General features: G+C 38.6%; 1 protein-coding gene across 2 annotated transcripts in view; it reads left to right on the top strand.

Moving 5' to 3' along the window:
• The window catches only part of AIG1 (androgen induced 1), a 282,569-nt gene that overhangs the window by 93,475 nt on the left and 164,002 nt on the right, over nucleotides 1-25,092 (top strand). For both annotated transcript variants that reach the window (XM_050787419.1, XM_050787418.1), the window contains exon 4: nucleotides 17,477-17,578. In XM_050787419.1, the coding sequence (XP_050643376.1) occupies nucleotides 17,477-17,578 (102 nt within the window). The remainder of the gene's footprint in view (nucleotides 1-17,476; nucleotides 17,579-25,092) is intronic.

The following is a 25,092-nucleotide window of genomic DNA, read 5'->3' as shown; positions in this document are numbered from 1 at the left end:
CTATGAAATAAGAAGACTGCATTCATACATGCATACATAACTCAAAAGAAGGAAGATTCCGCACTCCCTTGGCCAGAGGGTACTGTGAGCATGCCCTGGCCCAGTGGGTGGCTGTTACACTAGACAATAAAATTAACACTGAGTCAACAAAGGAAAATGGCCCCCAGATTCATTAATAAAGCAACGTTTTGGTCTGAACATTCAGAAATGCTACCTGCACCCACCCCATTAGCTCAGAGTTCTGAAGAATACACCACATACGGAGGCCTCTGCTGTCACCTGTTTTAGTTCCTGCCTGTGAGCGAACAGTTCCACTTGTACTTTCTGAGTCTTCTCACCATAGCCCTTCCCAAGGAGGCAAAACCTGCAAACAACCCAAGAGCCTGAACAATGGAATGAGAACTGACTCTCACTACATGCTTGCTGTGGGCCAGGCACTGTGCTAAGGGCTATACTGGAACAATTTATTTAATCCTCACATCCCCAGAAGGTAGGAATTTCCATCATTCTCACTTCACAGAAGACTCTTCTGTTTTGCAGTTTTACAGATGGGGTTCCCATTTTAGAGCTTGCCTGCTTGAGGTCACACAGCAAGTAAATGATGCCAGTAAATCAACCAGGCTTTGAACCCTAACACTCCAACTAACGGAGTGCTTGCTCTTAGCAACCAGTTATGTGCTGTATAATGACGTTTTCATCAATGACAGATGACATATACAGCAGTGGTCCCATAAGACTATAAACCTATATTATGGACTGGACATGGTAGCTCACACCTGTAATCTGTGAGAGGCCAAGGCAGGCAGATCACTGGAGCCCAGGAGTTTGAGACCAGCCTGGGGAATATAGTGAGATCCCATCTCTACAAAAAAAAAAAAAAATTAACTAGGTGTGGTGGCATAAACCTGTATTCCCAGCTACTCAGGAGGCTGAGCTGGGAGGATCCCTTGAGCCTGGGAGATGGAGGTTTTAGTGAGCTGAGATTGTGCCACTGTACTCCAGCCTGGGCGATGGAGTGAGACCTTGTCTCAAAAACAAAACAAAAAGCAAAACAACTGTATTAGGGGCCAGATGTGGTGGCTCATACTTATAATCTCAGTGCTTTGGGAGGCTGAGATGGGAGGGTTGCTTGAAGCCAGGAGTTTAAGACCAGCCTGGGGAACAGCCAGACCCTGTTCCTACAAAACATGTAAAAAGTAACCTGCTTGGTAGCATGCTCTTGTAGTCCCAGCTACATGGGAGACTACAGTAAGATCGATTGCTTGAGCCTAGAGGTTCGAGCTGCAGTGAGCTGTGATCACTTCACTGCACTCCAGCCTGGGCAACAAGAGCACGACTATGTCTCCAAAAAACAAAAAAAGAGAGAGAAAAGAAAAAACCGCCAACAACATGCCTTTACTATGTTTAGGTGTGTTTAAACACACAAATACTTAATATCGTCTTGCAGTTTCCTGTGGTATTCAGTAGTCTGTAGCTTAGGAGCAATAGGCTATACCACCTATAGAGCCTAGGTATGCAGTAGGCTATACCACCTAGGTTTGTGTAAGTACAGTCTATGATGTTTACAGGATGGTAAATAGCCTAATGACATGTTTCTCAGAACATGTCTCTGTCATTGAGTGATGCGTGATTGTACTCTAAACTTTTTGACAAACCTAACCTAATTTTGCTTTTCGTCATTTGCCTGATAGACATCTTTAGCTATGTACATAAGGCCTGAGCTGACCAAAATTTCTAACTTTGGAGAATGTATCAGAATAAGAATAGGAGTTGTGTAGAATCTGGATCGAAAATAACTGTTTTATCTTTTTCCTTGAGGTGGCTTAACAGACTGTGTTCGTTTGTGCTTCTGTTGTCTCCCTTTGATACACTGTCTCACACTGTAGAGCCAATGGTTTTATACAGTTTTACAGGACAGCTTGCAAAGTGCACGTTTTGACAAGAAAAGAAAACCTTCCCTCTTTGTCTTCTCATTTCAAATATTGCATGCAGATTTTAGCTACCATATGTTTACCCAACGTGCTTGTTTTTAATATGTGAAAATAAGGTTATATCAGTAGAATTGGCTACCTTTAAAAAAATTGGTTGCAAAATGTATCCAGTATATCATCTGTGAATCATCGCTGGGCTTCCAAGAAGGCATAGTTTGTAGCTACACAATTGCAAAAAAACTATTTTTGGCAAGAAGTGATCCAATGCATTCCACAGCAGCATCCTAAAAACTGAATGACACCTACACCGTGAAACATTTTAAAAGAATTACCAAAACTCTGCTTTATCAAGGGTTTTCAGTCAAATCTGCTTTTCTTTTTAAATTTATAATTGATTCCTCCACCCATTTTAAACAAGGATTTGAGGTGGTGTAAGTCAAATCTGTCACTCAGGCAAACACTGTAGCATCCTGAGCCCTGTTGTTCATCAAAGGCCTTCTGTAATTAATCTTGACTGTTTGGGTAAGTGCCTTCTATATTATGGTGTTAAGAAAGGCAGAGCAACTTTCTTATGCCTTTTATCTTAAAAAGGGATGGAAGTAAGGAAAATGGAAAGAAGCCTTCAATAGACATTCTGGCAAGTTCTGTTATCGTATATTGAGTGCTAAGTGCCAGTCACTAAGCTAACCACTATCGTATGATTTCACTGACTCTAGAAGAGGATCTTACCTAATAAATAAGAGACACTGAGCAACAGGAAGCCACTCGTCCCTACAGATTGTGATGTCCGGAAGAAGACTGGGGCCCATTAGGGTGGGAAAACTGCTGCCATCCTGGCTGTAGCAGCTGGTTCTTTCTCTGCCTCTGTCCTATCGAAAGAAAATGCCTGCCCTATGAGATCTGATCAGTGATGTTTGATGAATGACATTTGTGCTTGAAGCATCTCAAGCAAAAAGGGTATTAAGAGAGGAGAAAGAAAGAAAAGCTCATGGGCGAGAAAATCACCCTCATGAAGTAGATTTACGTTGGATCCCCAGGTTCCCCTTCACAGCAGATCAGTGTCAAAGCAGATGTTTCTCCCCAATCTTGGCACCTTCCTCAACTGCTGATACTCAAAGTTAATTAGTTGAGTATAACTGTATCTCTTAATTGATGAAAAGTGTTTTTCAACAACAAAAATATCTATCATTGGTCCACGATTCTAGATGGGGCCTAAGCAGGTAGACCAAATGCCAAGAAAGAAAGCTCTGAAGTGCTCTCAAGCAGAAAGATTGCAGACTCGTGGACAGTGTATATCCATCTTTGAGTCATATTGATTCCAAAGATGACCATTTGTTTGCTGACTCCTCCCACTTTATTTATACAGCATAGATCATCATAGAAAAATTTTAAAGGCAAAATGCAAAAGTTCACACCAATTTCCACAATAAGCACTTATTACCCTTATAATAAGAAAGTCCCACAGGAAGGTATTAGAAAAGTCCTCCTACAACTACTCACTTTTGGGAAATAATTCACCATTGTGTTTGTAAGTGTGCTCGCATTTAAAGATGTTCATGTTCTAAATGTAAATGGCAAATGGTTCATAGAGAAAAACAAAAAATATTGATGTGTTATTGATACAATACCAATAAACAAATATGCCAGCCTCTCCAAAAGTTCTTTTCCCATTGCAAATATGTGTATAACTTGCTATGTATTTTCCTAGTTTTTAATGTATATAATCTAAAATAAACAAAACAGAAAACCATAGCCTTCCTCCTCTCCTAGCCCCATAGCAATTCCAGAGCAGTGATATAGTCATTTGTGGGTGTCCTAGTGTGCTTGGAAGTCCCGAAATGTTCTTGTAGCCCAGAACACTCTGTTTTGTTAGTCTATTTTGAGATAATCCTTCTCTCAGTCAATGAACTTATGCTGAGTAAATGATTATAGGCTAAAGATTAAATCAGAAACATAAGTAATTTATGTTGTGAAAAACTTATCAGGTGGACTAAAAAATTGTCAGATTGCCCAAACTCTCCCTAGAGGCAATAACTTCGAAGAAGCCAAAAGGGACGCCGAATTCTGGGTGAACTTGAATTGGATGCTACTAGTGACAGGTAGTCAAATTACTATAATCTGATGAATTCATTTGTACAGTGGGGATTGACTGGCCTGGTAGACCAGAATGCTTCCTCGGGTGGCCAGGGAACCCTGTCCTGTCTACAAAACTGGCGATGCATTTTTGCTCTTTAATGCCCATACACCTACTCACTATTATGATCATTTTTCTCCTGTTAGTGTATCTTTCTTGGGTAGGCTGTATTTCATTTGATTAGCCTTCACTTTCCACTGTTACAGTAGTATTCTGGTCAATAGTATTCTGTTACTCTGCTACTACACCCAAGGCATCAAATATAGGCATTGACACATAGTCATCTAACGTAGGATGCTTCTAAAAAAAAGCGTGGTTGGTTTGTTAATTAACTTGTACTAGATTGGATTAAATTAGGTGTTTCTCACTTTTATCCTCAGGTAACTGAGATGTGTTTAGCTGCATGTCTCTCCTGTGAACTTACAGCTACCCTTTGGATACTCACATTAATGTAATTTTATCAAATATCTATAGTCCCCTTTTATTTAAAAAATGAGACAGAAAGACCGCAAGAGTTTGATTATTCAGTGATTTTATGGTGGAGAAAAGGCCCAAATAGATTTTTTTTTTTTTCCAAAAGAAACGTAAATCAATCCTAATTGATAGTGGTTCCCTAGCATATTAAAAATAGTCTTATGTGAGGTTTATGGATATCTGTTTAATTATTTCATTTATTGTCACTTGACAGAGAGTGAAAGAAGCCTTGCTTTATTTATTTGGAGTGGAGTTCCATTCTAAATGGATCTAACTCTGAGCCCATAACAGGAGGGTTAGTTATTAGAGTGGTAAAATGTTCAACTTACGGGATAATCTCACCTGTGTGAGGCGTAAGACAACCAGATGTGCAAAAGTTTCCTCCCTTCAGGCCTTATTTTCGCCACGCCCTACCCTCTCACAATGCACACCACCTTGCTAACCAGACCCTTCAGACATCACTCTTCACAAAATAAGACTGCCACCACTAGAAGCCAAGCCCAGGCAATTTGGATTCTGTAGGTGGGAAAAAAATCAACCCTAATAGCCATCATTCTCATGTTTTGGTCAGTGGTAAAACTGACCAGATAGAGATGCCTGAGGCTGTGAGAAGAGACAGAACTGGAGGAGTATGGCAAGATTGGTGCGGTTTCAGCCTGAAGTCACAGGGATGACACAGGGTACAACCTCAGAGACCCCATCTGCAAATCCAGAGAGACAGCTAGTCACAGGGATCCATCCATGCAAGCTGGCATTCTGGGGAAAGATTCCACCTCAAAGATAAAGTGAGAATATGATGGGAGCCTATGAACTAAAATTTGAGTAGGGAAGGAAATGTGCAAGGTACAAGGCAAGACCCAGGTATCAGTTAGGACCAGCAAGTATTCTAAGTCACTATTGCTTCTCTTTCTTATGGATATGAATTTCCTAGAGGGAAGATGTACCTGTTCAAATAATCCTGGTTGAAATGCTTTTTTCTTTTTTTTTTTTTTTTTTTTTTTTGAGATGGAGTCTTGTTCTGTTCTGTCACCCAGGCTGGAGTGCAGTGGTGCGATCTCGGCTCACTGCAAGCCCCGCCTCCCAGGTTCAAGTGATTCTCCTGCCTCAGCCTCCCGAGTAGCTGGGACTACAGGTGCCCTATGCCTGGCTAATTTTTTGTATTTTAGTACAGACGGGGTTTCACCATATTGGCCAGGCTGATCTCGAACTCCTTGCCTCGTGATCCACCTGCCTCGGCCTCCCAAAGTGCTGGGATTACAGGTGTGAGCCACTGTGCCCAGCAGAGATTTTATTAATGCATTTATTACTATAACAGACAAGAATGCTGCTACCCTGTGGCCTTGTGAGGCATGTTCAATCCAGAGGACCAGCTTGATGATTTTTCACCATTCATGACCATTTTCCTTTCCCTTTAGTTTTTTTCTAGAATGATTAACCAGATTTACTCGCCAAAAGTTGAGTTCCGACTATGTGCAGGTTCTTCTAGGGGACCCAGAACTAGCTATGAAATAATAGTCTTTGGCATTTAATTTATTTATTCAGCTAATTATTAATAGACTCAAAAGTATCTAATATGTACAAAAAGTGTTTAGAGAGATTCAAAGTGGCCAGGTGTGGTGGGTCATGCCTATAATCCCGGCACTTTGGGAGGCCAAGGCTGGAGGATCACCTGAAACCAGGAGTTCGAGACCAGACTGGAAATGAAGTGAAACTCTGTCTCTACTCCCCCTGCAAAAAACTTTGAAAGCATAGAGGTCTCACTGCCTGACCTCACATTCCGGTTTGGACATTATTAACTTTTTGACTCTGGGAAAGTTACTAAAATTGAAATTTTCTAAAGATATGTTTTTTTCATCTGTAAGAGTAGGTAAAATAATAGTAGCTACCTTAAAGTAGTTATGATTCTTAAAGAACATGTTGCTTTTGAAATCTCTGGCCCATAGATTGTTAAGACTACACAAAGGCAAGCCAGCCTTAATAAAGCACTGAGAAAGATCGCATGTGTATAATATTCTCAAAATGACGAAACTGTAGTGATGAAGAACAAATCAACAGTTGCCAGGGGCTAGTTAAGGTTGTGGGGAGGGTGTGACTATCAAGAGAGTACCAGGCCTGCTGGGGCGATAGAGTGAGACTCTGTAAAAAGAAAGAAAGGAAAAAAAAAAAAAAAGAGTTAGTACCAGGGAGTTTCTTTGTGATAACAGAATGCTTCTGTATCCTGAGCAGGGCAGTTGTGATACAAATCTATATGTGTGATACCACTCCCACCTCCACCAAAAATGAGTGCATGTCAAAGCTGGTGAAACCTGAATTTAGTCTGTAGGTTACAGTATCGGATCAATGTTAATTTTCTGGTTTTGAGGATGTACCATGGCTATGTAAGATGATATCACTGGGGAAAGCTGGGGGAAGGATACACGGGAACACTGTGTTGTCTTTCAATTTATGAGTCTTAGATTATTTCAAAATAGAGGGGTTTTTGTTTTGTTTTGTTTTTGAGACAGTGTCTCTCTCTCTGGCCCAGGCTGCAGTGCAGTGGTATGATCTTGGTGCACTGCAGCCTCCACCTCTCAGGTAAGCAATTCTCCTGCCTCAGCCTCCTGAGTTGCTGAGATTACAGGCATACACCACCACATCTGGCAATTTTTTTTTTTTTTTTTTTTTTTTTGTATTTTTGGTAGTGACATGGTTTTGCCATGTTGGCCAGGCTGGTCTCGAACTTCTGTCCTCAAATGATCCACCTGCCTCAGCCTCCCAAAGTGCTGGGATTATAGGCGGGAGCCACTCAAAATAGTTTCAAAATATAAGGCAGGAAAAGAGATGGGACAGTGTAACAGAGAAGAGATAGACTTTGTCTCTGCCCTTATGGAGTTTACATTCTACTGGGAAGAGAAACCAGTAATTACACAGTCAGTTATTTCTTTTTTTTTTTTTTTTCCCCAAGACAGAGTCTCACTCTGTTGCCCAGGCTGGAGTGTAGTAACGTGATCTCAGCTCACTGCAAGCTCTGTCTCCCGAGTTCACGCCATTCTCCTGCCTCAGCCTCCCGAGTAGCTGGGACTGCAGGCTCCCACCACCACGCCCGGCTAATTTTTTGTATTTCTAGTAGAGACAGTTTCACTGTGTTAACCAGGATGGTCTCGATCTCCTGACCTCATGATCTGCCTGCCTTGGCCTCCCAAAGTGTTGGGATTACAGGCGTGAGCAACCGCTCCTAGCCTACGGTCAGTTATTTCATGGTAACTGTGCTCATGTTACGAAGGAAAAATGTAACGTGCTATGAGAGCATGTGCGAAGACCAGGGGCCGGAAGCTAGGACAGCTCAGGAGAGGCTTCTTGTTGGGGGGGTGATATCTAAGCTCCCATTCCTATGGTAGGGTGAGCTGGGTGGGATGGTGGGAGGCATTCTAGGGAAAGGGAGCAACATTGATGGGGACCTGGAGGGTGAAAGAGCCCTCAGCAGCTTAGAGGAACTGGCCGCTGTGCAGGAGTCAGAGTTAAGTAGGCCAGTGTTACAAGCACAGTGTTGTGGGGGTCAAGGAAAGAAGCAATTATGTTTGACAAGAAACTGGGGGAAGAAAACAAGTGCACCACGATAGCAGTAATGGATAAAGCTTAGATTTTGAAATGGGTTGTTTTTTAATGAATTTAAAGCTGCAGTTATAAAACCCACAAAGGAATGTATACTTAGAGTGTGTGATGAGTTTGGGAAGCCACACATAGTCTGGTGAAGAGGGTCCCTGGAAGAAGCTGGAAAGGGACTGGGAAGAGCATTTGGGGCTTGACCACAAAGGAAGTTTGATTTTTTGTCCTGCAGGCATGGAGGAGCCGTTGGGACTTTTGAACTGGCAAGTTCTTCAAAGCTTACTCAGACACCAAGATAAAGCATAGATGGAGTTAAAGAGAACTGAAGCCAGTGAGCCTAGCCAAGAGGCTACTGCAGGAGTCCAGGATAGGGACATTAGAGCCTGAAGCTGGGGTGAAAGCAGTGGTACTGGGACAGGGAGTGACAAAGGAGCCTCATGTCAGCAAGCCGAGCCAACAATGGGGGCCTCAGATCCTGGAGCATCTCTCCTAGTATGTAGGTTGGTGCAAACGTAATTTTGCTTTTTGCAAATTATCCCTCTGAGGTCCAATGTAAGTACATAAAAACATACATGTAACACATCTACTGTGGCCTTGTTAGAAACTGGAAAATTGGAAAGAATGCATATATCCATTAGTGAGTACTTGAGTAAACTATGGTACATCATCCTACAGTGGGGTTCTATGGAGCACTTAAGAACCATGGAGTATCTTCTTAAAATATTAAGTCAGAAGAATTGCAGAAGACTAGGTATAGTATGACCTAATTTCATAGAATAATGTGTAGAGTGCATTTTACATATGTAGAAAAAGATCTTGAAAGATATACCTCTCCCTTTGGCAATAAAGATCTTTGCAGGTGAAGATTGTAAAGAATGTTTACTTTTTATACATTTCCTTATAGTGATTTATTTATTACAAATATGTTCGTGCTTCAATGTATCTGTCTGTTGCACTTCTACATGAATGGTGCTGTCTTAGATTGGACTCCTGTGACCAGGCTCTGAGATGCAGAAGGAGGCAGCCTTTGGGAGGTGCCCCTGTTAGGAAGTAAGGAAGACAGCATTGGGCAGAGAGGGAAGCTCACCCATATTGTAGTTGTAACTGAGACACAGTAGGAGCTCTTGAGCTGGGATGGCCCTTCACAGTCATCCTAAATTTGGGTAGGGTCTTTGTATCCTTGCATTAGCCAGTCATTGGGTTTGTACTGCCTTGAGGAGGGAGCATGACCTTGGGCTGTTCCATTCCCTGTAGCTGAGGGCAACTCCCGTTGAAGGATACAGCTGAGAACGGCCAGCAACTGATAGTCCTAAGCACTGGCCAATGGATGCCCTGACTCTGAAGAGGGGATCTGGGAAAGCACTACAGTATCCATTACAGTTATTTGGTGTAAGTTTAAAATTTATTTTCAGACCTTGCAGACCTTGCTTAATTATCTTAGCTTCGCTTTCACTAATACAAAGATAAAAGAGGAAAAAATGATTATCTCAATGTGAAAAAAATTAAATGAAATTAAAAAACCTTTTTGATTAAAAAAGTCTGGGCAATTAGGAGTAAAAAGCAATTTATTTGACTTGGTAGAGAGTACTTTCTCCAGGCTCCCCTTTCTCTGAAGGTGTAGGCCCTCTGCGGGCCAGGCTCTTCTGGCTTGATTTCCTCCATCACGTTGTGTGGCCTCAGGCCTTGCCTTCCACCTCCTTGACCACAGTCCACAGAGTGCTGTGACTCTCATATTGGTATTTGCCTCCAGGCAGTCCCAGTTTCTGAGTTTGCTTCTGTTTTCATTTTTCCTCTCTTCTTTTTTTTTTTTTTTTTTTGTGGCTCCTAGTGATTTCCCTTCCTTTCTTGTGTGCTCAGCAATACATTTAAAAGTATATTTGTTGTAATTTATTTAGCACCTAGTGTTTCACAGTGGGAAGGTTTTTCAGTGTATCTAGTCCACAGTTCTGCAGAAAGCTAAACCCCGACTGTCTTCACCAAAGGCAATTTTTCCTTTTACTGCCTCTAATGTGACTTTTAGTTTTATTTTTTATGTTTTTTTTTATTTCATAAGTTCATTCACCTTTATCCTCTTCTCCTCTTGCTCTATCTTCTCTCGAATCTCAGTTTTTCTTCTTTGACCTCTTTTCTTTAATGGAGAATTATTTGATCATGAATTATACCTATTGGGGCAAACTTTTCTGGTGTGTATCATTCTGCTGACTTCTTAAAATCATCTTCCTCTTTATGTTTTTTGTGGTATCTATGACTACATCCCATACTGTTTCATTTCTTGTGATTATGCATTCTTAAATTGGTTTGTTCTTACCGAGCCAGCTATTTGTGAAAGGATAGAACTGGAGACAGGCTAGGGAACGGAGCTAGGGCAGCTTGAATTTCCATCTATTTTCCACGACTGCCTTGTCCTGGAGAATGGCCTCTGTGTGAGCTCAACTCGTTTCTCTCTCCTCAGCTCATTTTTATCACAACTCTTTTGGATGGTGACATAAAGCTTTGTTTCCATCAGGTGAGCATGAGCCATATATTCAGGCTTGTTACCACCACTCTTTTCTTGTTGACCTTAGTGCACCCACATCCTGCTCTGGCAGAGATGACACACTAGCCCGTTTCCATGTTTAGCATCATCACCTCTGACCCCTAATGCCAAACAGGGATCAGAGCATTTCCCCAGTGCTTCCATGCATCGAGACCTCATGTTCCCAGCCAAGAGTCATTTAATGTCCTTCAGGGTTTGCCACCTGTAAAGACCGCTCTGTTCTGCTCGCTGAACCAGAGAGCTGCAGGATCTTGTTTCTTCCATCAGAGTCTCCCCATGTCCTCGTTTAATTTTCCTAACACTTGGCAGCCTTTTAAAGAGTGATGTTTGGATTATGGGTGTTTCCTACTGTTTCATCAGTTTTGCTTCTGTTTCTCATTCTACTAATTTTTGGTTGACTTAAGGAAAGAGAGCTTTCAGTCTTGCTCTTGATCTTGAAGTCCAGAGGATTATTATAGGATGATAGAAGACTTAAGCAGGTGAGGAAGGAGCTATCTCATAGATGATCTGAGAAGGGCTGGGCCATAAGAGTAGCCTGGAAGGAAGGAGATTTCTTCCTTACACACAGAAGGACAAAAATCCACAGGGAACATACAGGAGGAATTTTAGGTCAATAGGAAGAAAAGGAGTAAAAAGGTACTTGCTCCTGTGGGAGATGTGGAGTCTGGCAGGTACAAGGAACAGCAATAGACTTTATTCATTTATTCAGCAAATTTTTATCACATCCATTCTCTATGCCAGGCAGTGGGGAACCAGTAATGAACAGGACAAACTAATTCCTGTTCTCTGATACTTTACTTTCTCATAGAGGAGCCACAAAACAAGGAAGAACTGAGCAGCAGCAACAACAGCAAGAGCCTGTTGTCTGCCAGGTTCTATAATAGACAACAGAGCAGTGGAAGGTCTAGTGCAGGTGCTATTTAAGCTAGACCTGAAAGAACAGAGAATCCAGCCATGTGAAAGGAGGGGAAGAGCATTCCTGGCACAGAGTAGAAAATGCTGTGGCCCTGAATCGGGAAAGAGCTTAATAATTTTCAGGAACAAATTACCGGTTGGGCTTGAAGGAACAAGACAGAACATGGCACAGGCCGAGATTGGAGAGAAAGGAAGGAACCAAATCATGTAGGCATTTGTAGGAGCTGGGTTTGTATTCTATCATTACTTCCTGAGTCAGTAGAGATAATGAAGAACAGAAATCTAGGCAAATATGGATAAATTGTAAATGTACCAAAATGATGAAGTTAAAACCCATGAAAAAAAGAGCATAACATCAACATGTGCTTTGGCAATTCTCTATATGGAGATTCGGGTTTTAAGATGATTTGGGCAGAATTCATAGCATAAAAAATTAACATTACTCACAGACTTACATTCTAAGGAGAGGAATTCCATGTCATGCTTTTAGGAATGAATCCTAGAAACTGATTGTCCTCTGGAACAAAGGAGACTGTGGCATTTTAGAGAGCCCTAAGCTTCACTATACGTTTCTGAATTTGAGGGTATGGTTGAGGAAAATCAGCCAGAAGGAGAGGACTTGGACACCCAGGATTCCGTAGATCTCGAAAGTAGGAAGGCAAGGGTCCTGCTGAAGGAAATATTCACTCTTTGCATGGGGGCCCTCAGAGACGAAGCCAGATAGCATGCACAACACCCAACTTATTCTCATGCCCATGCTTTCTCTGTTTGCATAGAGAAATCACAATTGGAAACATTTCTAAAGATTACCCTTCTGCAACAGAAAGAATTGACTGGAAAGTAAGTCATGAAAAAGAAATCTGGAAGCAAGGTAATAGAGCCCCAAACAGAATTTAAACTTTTTCCTATGAGTATTTGGTAAAGTCTCAGTACTGACATATCAGAATATATATAAGATTTTATCCAGTTGAAGCTGCAGACTTTACGGATGTATCCATTTCCTCCCCTCTTCCCTCCTTCCTTCCCTCCGTCAACAGTGAATGTTTGAGATGATGCTATCCGGCCTTTATAGACCAATCTATAGATAAGTGACTCTTTAGCCTTCTTCATGGCAAATTTCTCTCCAACATCCTTTGCATTCTAATTGGTCTTACCCAATTCCAAAAAATTTCCCATTAATCAATAAAGCTTCTTCTTAGAAGTGGACTAAAGCTGAAGTTTCAGCTTCTGTTAGACTCCATGTGAGAGACTCCTTTCAAAAGGAGGCAAATTGTGAATCCAATTTTCTTTTGGCATTAATTTCCTAGTAATTCTGGGGTTTCAAATGAGACATCAATGACTAGCTGTCACTCAAGTATTTTGTCTCAAAGCTTAAAGGACTGGAAAGTGACTGTGCTCCTTCCACTCTCAGTTCAAGTACAGTATTCTGTTCCTGGCAGCCAAGAAGCAGCAGGTGTAGGATGAGGAATAGCTGGCCATTGCTCCTGGCCAGAGAAGACACTTCTTCACAACAGTGGAAGGTTTCAGTATCGCTTAGCCTGTCCAAGAGAAACTATTTTTGTTCCATATCCATGCCCTGGTAGGAGAGTTCAAATTTATTTTGGGTTTGCTGATGGCTATACTATCAGGAGGATATCAGTGCAGGAAGCCAAGAAGCTACCATCTGTTCTGTGTTTATATCTAAAGAATTATTTAGAAGACTGATTACTCAGTTAGCTGGGCCTCCTGACCTTCTAGTATTACACTTAGAAAGGTAACTAACACTTTCTTGAAAGTCACTTCACTTTTAATAACCCATATAATTCCCTCAGTATAAGGTAGGGATCAAAGTATTGACCAAAGCTTCACACTGAGTCTCATGTGTTGTGGATGCTGTGAATGATCACTCGTGGTGAACAGAAAGTGACTCCTAATAGTGGTATGTTAGTAAATATTTAACAGTGGGCTCTCTCTAGGGAAAAAATACCTGATTCATAGCATTTGTTAGTTTCCATGATGAAATATTAAGAACAATTTTATAAATTCAAAAACATAGATGAAATATAGCAATTCCACAAAAGATAATAATGACCAAAATCAACTCAAGCAAAAGTAGGAATCCCAAATGGCCCTATATTTATTAAAGAAAATGAATTCACAAATCTACCCAACAGAAAAATTGCAAGTCCAGACGGCTTTACTAGGGAAGTATATCAATTGCATAAGGAATAAATTACACTAATCTTGTGCAAAACCCTTCAGAAAATAGAGGAGGAAACACTTCCCAACTCATCTTTTGATTCCAGAATTTATACTATTCCCAGAATTAGGTGAAGACATTATGAGAAAAGAAAATTACAGATCAGAGATCAGTATACTTCATGAATAGAGATGAAAAGAAAATTCTTTGCAGAGTATCAGCAGATTGAATCCAGTAAAAACATATATGTATTTATATAAATTATAATATATGATGACCAGGAATATAAGGTTGGTTTGACTTTCAAAATCAATTGATATAATTCACCATATTAACAGAATAAAGAGGGAAAACTATATGATCATCTCAATATATGAAACAAAACCATCTGAAAAAAATTCAAAAATTAAGCACTTATTCATTGTGTATGTATATAATTCCCAAAAAAAGTAAGAATAGAAGAGATTTTTCTCAACTTGATAAAAGACAACTAAGAGAAGCCTGCAGCTAATATCAAACTTAAGTGTGGAAAGACTGAACACTTTCCCTAAGATAGAGATGAAGGCAAGGATGCTCACTCTCCATCACTTCTATTCAACATATTGCTGCAGGTCACAGGCAGTGCAATAAAAAAAAAAAGAAGTAAAATGCATAAAATTATAAGGGAAAAACACTGTCTTTATTTGCAGATCGTGTAAGTATAAAATGCAAAACTATTTCTAAAATAGCGACTAGAACTACTACATGAATTTAGCAAAGGTATAAAATATAATGTCAATATTCAGAAATTGGTTCATTTTTATAAACTAACAAAAAAGAATCTAAAAAATATAATACTCTCCACAATAGCATCACAAAACATGAAATATTTATGGATAAGTTCAACAAAATACGTGCAGTATCTGTGCATTGAAAACCAAAAACTTTGCTGAGAGAAATTAAAGAAGACCCAAGTTAGGGGATACAAATGATCCTCATGGATTGGAAGATTCAATATTATTAAAATGTTAGCTGTCCCCAAACAGTCACCATGAGAATTCTAGCAGGATATTTGTATAAATTAACAGTCGGAGATTCTAACATTTGAATGGAAATGCAAAGGACTTAAAAGAGTCAAAACAATTTGGAAAGAAAGAACACAGTGGGAGCCTATGATAAGCAGAATTCCAACATGACGGCAAGATTCCATCCCCTGCTGCACAGCGTGTACAATCCCCTTCCATAGAGTATCAGAGAGACCTGTGAATATGATGGGATGTCATTCCCTTGATTAGGTTATGTTATATGGCAAAGATGAAGAGATTTGCATCAGTGGCTCCATCCAGGACTGAAGTGGCTTCATGCCTGTATTTAGACACCCAGACAAAATGCAAACCTTTGGTCCTCACCCTCCAGAAACAGATGTGCCTTTACCACCCTCAGGTTAAGGCAAACACACATTTATTGCACAGTCTACCTTCGGGTTCAGACTGGAGGGGGAGATCCACAAATGCCCCAAGGCATACTCATGACTATGTGGGCAGGGAATTCCAGGCTCACAGTTACTCCAGGTGTGATCTCCAAGGGAAGAGGTGCATGCTCCGCATAGACAAGCCACTTGGCCACAGGATCTCTTCACTCCATGGGAAGGGAGGAGGCTCAAGGTGGCCAAAGTAGAGCCTCCCCAAGCAGAACATCTCAAACTTATATGTGCATAAGATCTTATTGAAATGCAGGATCAGAGCAGATCAGAGTGAGACCTGGGATCCTGTACATTTAAAAGCTTTCAGGTGACATGAGTGCTGCTGATCCGCTTTGAATAGCAAGGCTGGAATCATGGGGCGGGGTAGTACTGCTGTGATGCCTGGCAATGCATCCCTGGCATCAGAGCACATGATCAGCCCTAAATTGGTTTGGTGTCACTTGTCACATCTATCCAGCAAAAGAAGTGAAAACAGGAATGACTATCTTTAATTAAGTGTTTACTGTCTGTCACTAATATCTTTAGGTGTGATATCTCATGTAATCCAAGTACCAGCTTAGAAATGCTAGCCAGTTGCTTAAAGACGTTCTTCTGTTCTCATAGCATCCCTTATTTTCAACCTTTTATCTGTCCCAGTTACCCAAGCTATTGTGCTACAAAATCCCTAGGATCCTCAAGTTTTCCTAAACCCTCTTTTTCCTAAATCCTCATTTTCACAGACCTCAAGACAGCCTGGGAAAACATTCTGGTTGGTTCTATTACAAAATCTTGTTATTAGATCTCTGTTAGGTCTTCCTGATTCATGACAGTCTTCCTTTTAAATATTCTATGGACTTCCTAGCACATTATCCATAGCAGTGCCCCAAATCCTTTGCACTCAGCTCTATTTCCAACTGTCAGCAAAAGTGCTTGCATTTCACTTTAAAGGGAAGGATGCTTCATCTGTATTTATAATCCTAATCCCTTTCTTTTCCTGGGCCTTGCTTATCAGTCATTCCCTTTCTATCTCCTTTGACTCTGACTTTTAGCCAATCAAAATACTGCCTGGATCTCCTACTTTGTAAGATCATACACACCCTCCTAATCCCTGTTACATGTCTCAGATAGCCGGCCTCCTTTGCCTTCCCTCACTGCCCATTGCCATGAAACGGGAGTCGCCTTTTACTGCCTCTACCTGCCACCTACCACCACTTTAATTTCTTTCATTCTGGCCTTTTCTTCCACCAACCTACCAAAACCACCAATTTGAAGTGGCATTAAACTATTATTTTTATTAATAAAATATGGGAGCATGAATGAGATATAAAATGAAGTCAAAATTGTTTCTAATATTTATGCTATATTTTTCCATTTTGTAGCATTTTTTATTTTGAGACATCACTCTACAGAGACTTTTATCTCTTCCTGTTGGATGGTTCCCTTTCTATGCTACATTTTTTGACATTTACAAAAACATACACTTCTTTTAAATTCAGTGCTGAAGGTTAAGACCTCGGGCCATTCATTATTTTATCTGAACTTCTTTTCTCACCATTAGTTGGAAGAAGGGTAAAATAATACATTGGGTATTCTACTCTCTTTTGATGATTATGTTGCTGTTGGGCCAAAACAAACCTTTGGAACCCAGATGAACTTCTAAGATATTCCAAGAGAATTAGGAATCTTCCTTTACCCTCCATGGACCCAGCTTCTCAGTGCAGCTAAAGCCCTTGCTTAGTCTGTATAAATTAATACATTTGCTGGAAATGTGACTTTAGGAGATTTTATAGCAGTGGTTTCAATGCTGCTAGTGGTGAAGTGGAAATTTGAGAATGTGAAGATTAATTTAAACCACATGATGGGTTCAAGGAAAAGGGACATACCCAACAGTTTCCTGAATGTGTGCTAACCCTAGATAGTGGGTAATGGGATCCGAAAAACCACCAGTGAACTTTTAAACCCTCTTGAGAGGAATCAGATCAGTACAGTTAGCCCTGAAACAGAGCTGTTCATGAAAACAGGCCTCTTCTTTCTCCCTCAGAAACCAATCCCTTTGCCTGAAAGAACACAGTTGGGAGATCAGAGATAGAGGAGGCACCTTAACTTTTACTACTAATGGAATGAAGCTAGACCTGTGTTTCCAATCATTAGCTGGTTTACCGATTTGTCTTTCATCATAGATTCCAAATTCTGTTGGGTTCTTTTAGCTATTGTTAACCAATAAATTGTATGTTGTGAATAGTCAATGAACTTGAAATAAAAAATTTCTTTTTCCTTCCAGTTTGTTGTAGCAGTGTTCTGGATCATTTATGCCTATGACAGAGAGATGATATACCCGAAGCTGCTGGATAATTTTATCCCAGGGTGGCTGAATCACGGAATGGTGAGTGGATTAAAACAAACGGCTTTCTTTTATCTTAAAAAAATCTATTAAATAGCTATTATCTGCTATTTAGACCTTCCATAGAATTTGCCTAGAAATCCATGAAATCTTGGAAGGTTATAATGGGAGATTACAATTAGAGAATACTGTAATATTTACTGAATATAAATAGAAACTTCTTCCCATGAAATTGAGTCATTATTCAAACTATGTAGTAGATGAATCCACAGATTATTAAGGTGGGTGTGTCAGTGGTGTTAAATAATATAACTAGCCAATTCTGGGATGAATTTAATTTCTGTGCCATTAGAAGGCTTGTCCTCAGAGCCCAGGGTTGGATTCCCACCTACACAGCCACCAGCCCTCCGCTCCACCTGCACCTCACATTGACAGGATTTTGTTGGAAGTAACTACTGCAGCTGGACAGTTTCCCTCAGATGGGCAGCAAGGCTGTTACTTTCTCTCGGAGATCTGTTGCAGGCATTTGGAGGTGTCTTTAGCAGTGGGATTGTTTGCCTCTTAGGGTTCTGCCCAAGTTAGGGTGTTTGCCTGTGGCTTTGAGGCCTTTTCCTTCTTCTCAGTCTAATTCTTTCTGATGCTTTAGCCATGATGTTCCCCTCACTAGTTTCAAATCCAGTGCTTTGGATGGTTTTCACATCATTTTACAACATTTGAGGATATATTTTCTGCAGTGAAATTTTGTGTCATCTTCCCTTTCAGCTTTTGGAATTGAGCACTACTTTGTTATTAACTAAGAAGCATGCATTTTGGTTACAGCAGTTTTAGAACATGTCCCAGGGTGTTCCTGGTGAAAAGGGCAGCCCATCACAAGAAATTATAGGGGAAGGAAGAGCAGGAAATCATGAGCCTTGAGTACAAAATAACAGTTTCCCTTCTGCCCCCAATTTTGGTATATTTGAAGAAAAGTGGTGTGTCTAGCAAACAAACATCACTGTACTGAAGGGTTTTGATCAATCCTTCCTTAAGCCAATTCATCAAAAGTGGCATATCTCAGAGAATTGGATTTTTTTTTAGTTCAGTTAGAGCCACACTCTTGAAGGATTAGCATGGCACTTCTGGTCTATTTCCAAACACATCAGCTGGGTCTTGTCAGTTCAGTGTAGCCATCCATGGGGCCTGGCATGGTTACTATGGCCCTCTCCAACTTTTTCCTTTTCTTGAATGTGAAAAGCACGTCGTAACTCCATGCCTTTGCAATCTTCTGCCCCAAATGCCCTTCTCAGTCTTTCCTGACAAATTCCTGCTAGCTTAGTTTCTATCTTCTTTAAGAAGCCATTCCTAACTCCCCAAGCAAAGTTAGCTATTCCGTTACTTGTGCTTGCACAACACTTTCATATCTCTATTATGCATGTCTGTATCCCCACAGAAATATTAAGCTCCTAGTGCAAACCAGCCTTTGAATTCCTATTCCAAGCACTTTGCCCAGTTGTCTGGCATACAGTAGGATCAATACATGTTTATTAAATTGATGAATGAATTCACTGTAGCTGATTTCCATAATTCTTTGTCAGTTACATAGCTACTGTTTGTTTATTTATTTATTTATTTATTTATTTATTTATTTGAGAATATACTGTGTGCCAGGCACTCCACAGTGATTGTATCATTAAATTTTCACAATGGCACTGCAAATAAGGAATGATCTCAATTACAAATGAAGAAACTGAACCTCAGAAGCATTATATAATTTTCCCAAATGACATAGCTCAGGGTGGTAGAAGTGGGATCTGAATGCAGGCCTGTCTGGCCTCAAATGTGTGGCCACATTTTATCTGAACAAGTAAACATTAATTGATTATTGATAAAAAGAGTAGCATTGTATAGCTTTTACAACAGTAAAGTTAACAAAATATAAGAGAAACATCTTCAGGGTATTTTAAAGCTTGCTTTCAAACTGTTTAGCATATTTTAGCTGTCTAAGATAAACCAGTCAATAATTAGGTGCGTATTTTTAAGAAAAAGACATTATGAAATTCCTTATCTCCAAGAGCTGAGTTGTAAATGGAGATAGGCTTTGTAAATCATCACTTCAAATGTTACACCAAAAAACATTGTCATGTGTTCAATCAGGAGCAGGCTGTGGCCAAAAGGCAGGCATATTCTTGTACAAATAGTATCTTTTGTGACATCTCCAAATATGAGGAGGAGTAATATCACCTAGATAACTAATTAGAGTGTCCAAATTGTGAGTATTAAAGGGAGACTCCTGAAGTTGCAGCCTCCAGTTGAATGTGAAATGATGTCAGTTACCTTGTTCTGACATTAGGAGAAACTTTGCTGACAACAAATAATTGCGTCATGTGCTATAGAATTAAAGTCTCGGCCACTTTGGCCTATTGTTAACAGGCCTGAACTGCACAATATTACCTTCATGCCAGAGAATGAATCACAGTCTTTGTGGATCCTGGTTCTAAATTTTTAATGTTTTGAACAAATGGTTTATTAAGCATGTATCCAGCCGTTAGAACTTTGACTTGCCTCTGTTAATTTTACCTTGATTCACTTTGATGTCTTAAAATTCTTACTCCCGGAGACAAATACTACTTAGAAACACCAGGAGGAATTGAATGACACAAATATTTAGGAAAGAGAAAAGATAAATTGGTTAATATGTCAAATCCTCTAAGATAATGTGAGCTCAATAGATTCTTTCACAATGAATTCTGTGTCCTAATAGTGATAAATGACCAGTTCTTTGTTTTTCCTCATGTTCCAATTGATAGTTCCAGAATTACTGAGGAGAAAGAAGTTGTGCATGGTGGCTCAGGCATATTTTGCAATATTAAACAATTTACATTACTCGAATTCTGTATCTGTGTAACTATAGATACAAAATTGATAAACCATGATGCTGATCCTTTAGCCTAGCGATTAAAATATGAACATTAAATGCTGGAATTATGAATAATTTTAATAAAATGTGTAATAAAATGACATTTCAAATAAATGAGCATTTTCTTCTTTGTTTAAATAATATTTTAAGTTGTAATAACTATTATAATTTGTATTTGCTTTAAATTGGTTTTTAATATTAATTTTAAAATAACATTTTTAAATATATGGAAATAAATCCATTCAAAATTTCTTACCAGTCTGGATAACTTGGTGAAACCCTGTCTCTTCAAAAAAAAAAAAAAAAAAATTAGCTGGATGTGGTGTTATGAACCTGTAGTCCTAGCTACTCAGGAGGCTGAGGTGGGGGGACTGCTTGAGCCATGATCATGCTACTGCACTCCAGACTGTTGGACAGGAGTGAGACCCTGTCTCAAGAACAAAAAAGTTCTCACATTTGTTTTAATGTATGAATTTTAATTGAAAATTCAAATTGTATACATTTTGATTATAATTTTATTTTCGATTCATCTTTTAGATTATTACTATCAGTAGAGCGAAAATTTTGTGAAATTTTCCATTATAATAGCATATTTAATAATTTTGCTGAAATGAAGGCCAGGAAAATATAGTTTTAGAATATTTATATTCTTATTATATTAAATATTAAATATTTATATTTATAGCTTGTAAATATATATGTTTTACTGCTTATCCAATCACATATTTTCTATTTTGTTTTGTAAAACTACATCTGACAATGTAGGAGGATAAAACATTTTATTTAGTACTTCATTAGCTTTATTTGTAGCTTTTTTCAAAAATGTATTTGCTTATTTTAATTTTCAATGGGTACCACATACATATGCTATAAAATTTAAATGTTTCCCTGCCTCCTTTGTATACCAGCTACTTAATTCTATTTTCCTTTACTTGTACCTTTTAAAGTTAATTTTAACATACATGTAATAATTTAACATAGTTACAGGGTACAGAGTGATATTTCAAAACATGTATATAATGTGTAATGACCAAATCAGGGTAATTAGCATGTATATTTTCTCAAACATTTATCATTTCTTTATGTTGAGAACATTCAAAATCTTCTAGCTTTTTGAAAATATACAATAAATTATTGTTAACTGTATTCATTCTATATTGCTCTAGAACACTGGAATTTATTCCTCTTATCTAGCTATAATTGTGTGTCTCCTAACCAACCTCTTCATACTCTCCCCTCCTGGCTACCCTTCCCAACCTCTAATAACCACAATTCTACTCACTACTTCTATGAGCTCATCATTTTTAGTTCCATCTTGTTCCAGATCTTAGAGGAAAAGCTTTCAGCTTTTGTCTCTTTAGTATAATGTTAGCTGTGGGTTTGTCATATATGGCCTTTATTGTATTAAGGTATATTCCGTCTATACCTAATTTGTTGAGAGTTGTTATTGTAAATGATATTTAATTTTATCAAATACTTTTTCTGTGTCTATTGAGATAATCATATGGGCTTTGTCCTTCATTTTGTTTATGAGAGGTATCAAATTTATTAATTTGTGTCTGTTGAATCATCCTTTAATCTCTGGGATAAATACAAACTTTTGGATATGCTGTTGGATTTTAGTATTTTGTTGAGGATTTTTGCATATATGTTCATCAGAGATATTGGCCTGTAGTTTAATTTTTTGGTTCTGTCCTTGTCTGATTTTGGCATCATGGTAATGCTGGCATCATAGAATGAGTTAGGAATAATTCCCTCTTCCTTAATTTTTTGGAATATTTTCAGAAGTATTTATGGTAGTTCTTCTTTATGAGTTTGGTACACTTTAGCAGTGAAGCCATTCTGCCCTGGGCTTTACATTGTTGGGAGACTTTTTATTACTTATTCAATCTCATTGCTTGTTCTTGGTCTATTCAGGTTTTCTGTTTCCTCCTGGCTCAATGTTGATAGGTTATATGTGTCCAGGAATTTATCCACTTCTAGGTTTTTCAATTTGTTGGTACATAGTTGTTCATAATAATCTGTTATGATCCTTTGTATTTCTTGATCTGCAGTCAAATGCTGTACCCCTGAGCTGTACCCTCTCCTGATCCTTTGTAATTCTATGGTATCAGTTGTAATGTCTCCTTTTCTATTTCTGATTTTATTTATTTGACTCTTCTCTCTTTTTACTTAGTCTACCTAATGGTATGTCAATTTTGCTTATCTTTTCCAAAAACACAAGTATTTCTTTTGTTGGTCTTTTGAAATTTTTTTGTCTCTATTTCAATTCTGTTCTGGTATTTATTATTTCTTTCCTTCTATTAATTGTAGGTTTTGTTTGTTCTTGCTTTTCTAGTTCCTTGAGGTGCATCTTTAGGTTGTTTATTTGCCATCTTTTCTTTTTAGTACTTCATTAGCTTTAATTGTAAATTTTCTTTGTTTCTTTGAAATCTGATTTCTCAGAAATCACCACTAAAGAATTTATTCATGTAACCAAATACCACCTGTTCCCCAAAAACCTATTGAAATAAAAAAAAAAATCCATTCAGATGAAAAAGGAAAAAAAAAGAAATAAAGAACAACAACAAAAAAAAAAAGAATGAAGGAAGCCTGCAGGACATATGGGACAACATTAAGGAAACAAATATTCCCATTATAGAAATTTCAGATGAATAAGAGATGGGAAAAGGCATAGGAAACCTATTCAATGAAATAATAGCTGAAAACTTTCCAAGTGTTGGGAGAGATATGAACATCCAGATACAGAAAGCTGAAATATCAACAAGTAGATACAACCAAAAAAGCTTCTCTCTGAAGCAAATTATAGTCAAATTGTAGTCTTTTATCCCTCACCCACCTCTCACCCTTTCCCTTGAGTCCCCAAAGTCCATTGTATCATTCTTATGCCTTTGCATCCTCATAGTTTAGCTCCCACTCATAATACTTCACTTAGAATGATAGTTTCTGATTCCATCCAGGTTGCTGCAAATGCCAGTACTTATTTTATTCCTTTTTATGGCTGAGTAGTATTCAATTGTGTGTGTTTGTGTGTGTGTGTGTGTGTATCACACTTATATATATATACACACATATATTTAATCACATTTTCTTTATCTACTCATTGATTGATGGGCATTTGGGCTGGTTCTATATTTTTGAAATTGCAAATTTTGCTGCTGTAAACATGCATGTGCAAGTGTCTTTTTCATATAATGACTTCTTTTCCTCTAAGTGGATACCCAGGAGTGGGATTTCTATATCAAATGGTAGATCTACTTTTAGTTACTTTAGGAAACCCCACACTGTTTTCCTTAGTGGTTGTACTAGTTTACATTACCACCAACAGTGTAAAAGTGTTCCCTTTTCACCACATCCCCGCCAACATCTGTTATTATTTGATTTTTCGATTATGGCCATCCTCACAGGAGTCAGATGGTTTTGATTTGCATTTTCCTGATCATTAGTAATGTTGAGCATTTTTTCATATGTTTGTTGGCCATTTGTATATCCTCCTTTGAGAATTGTCTATTCATATCCTTAGCCCACTTTTTGATGGGACTGTTTGATTTTTTTTTCTTGCTGATTTGTTTAAGATCCTTGTACATTCTGGATATTACTCCTTCGTCAGAAGTATAGATTGTGAAGACTTTCTCCCATTCTGTGTGTTGTCTGTTTACTCCACTGATTGTTTATTTTGTTGTGCAGAAGCTTTTTAGTTTGATTAAGTCCCATCTATTTATCTTTGTTTTTGTTGCATTTGCTTTTGGGTTCTTGGTCATGAAGTCTTTGCCTAAGCCAATGTCTAGAAGAGTTTTGCTGATGAGCCAAACTCTAGAATGGCTCCAATGAGATGATCATGTAATTTTCTGTTTTTAATTCTATTCACATGGTGTGTCACATTTATTGACTTGCAAATGTTAAACCATCCCTTCATCCCTGGTATGAATCCTACTTGATCATGGTGGATTATCTTTTTGATATGCTGTTGGATTCAGTTAGCTAGTATTTTATTGAGGATTTTTGTATCTATCTTCATCAGGGATATTGGTCTGTAGTTTTCTTTTGCTGTTATGCCCTTTCCTGGTTTTGGTATTAGGGTGATACTGGCTTCATAGAATGATTTAGGGAGGATTCCTTCTTTCTCTATCTTTTGGAATAGTGTATAATAGGATTGGTACTAATTCTTCTTTGAATGGCTGATAGAATTGAACTGTAATTTAGCTGTAAATGTGTCTGGCCCTGGACTTTTGTTATTGGTAGCTTTTTAATTACCATTTCAATCTCACTTTTTGTTATTGGTCCATTTAGAGTTTCTATTTCTTCCTGGTTTAATCTAGGGAGGTTGTATATTTCCAGGAATTTATCCATTTCCTCTAGGTTTTCTAGTGTATGTGCATAAAGCTGTTCACTGTAGCCTTGAATGATCGTTTGTATTTCTGTGGTATCAGTTACAATATCTCCCATTTCATTTCTAATTGAGCTTGTTTGGATCTTCTCTCTTCTTTTCTTGGTTAATCTCGCTAATGGTCTATCAATTTTTTTTATCATTATAAAGAATCAACTTTTTGTTTCATTTATCTTTTGTATTTTTTTACTTCAACTTCATTTCGTTTTTGTTTTTTGTTTTTTGTTTTTTTTTTAAGACAGAGTTTCACCCTGTTGCCCAGGCTAGAGTGCA

The sequence above is a fragment of the Macaca thibetana genome, chromosome 4 (genome assembly GCF_024542745.1).
Source record: "Macaca thibetana thibetana isolate TM-01 chromosome 4, ASM2454274v1, whole genome shotgun sequence".
Taxonomy (NCBI): Eukaryota; Metazoa; Chordata; class Mammalia; order Primates; family Cercopithecidae; genus Macaca; species Macaca thibetana.
Note: the sequence above shows the minus strand (reverse complement) of the source record. Positions and strands in the feature narration are given on the sequence as shown.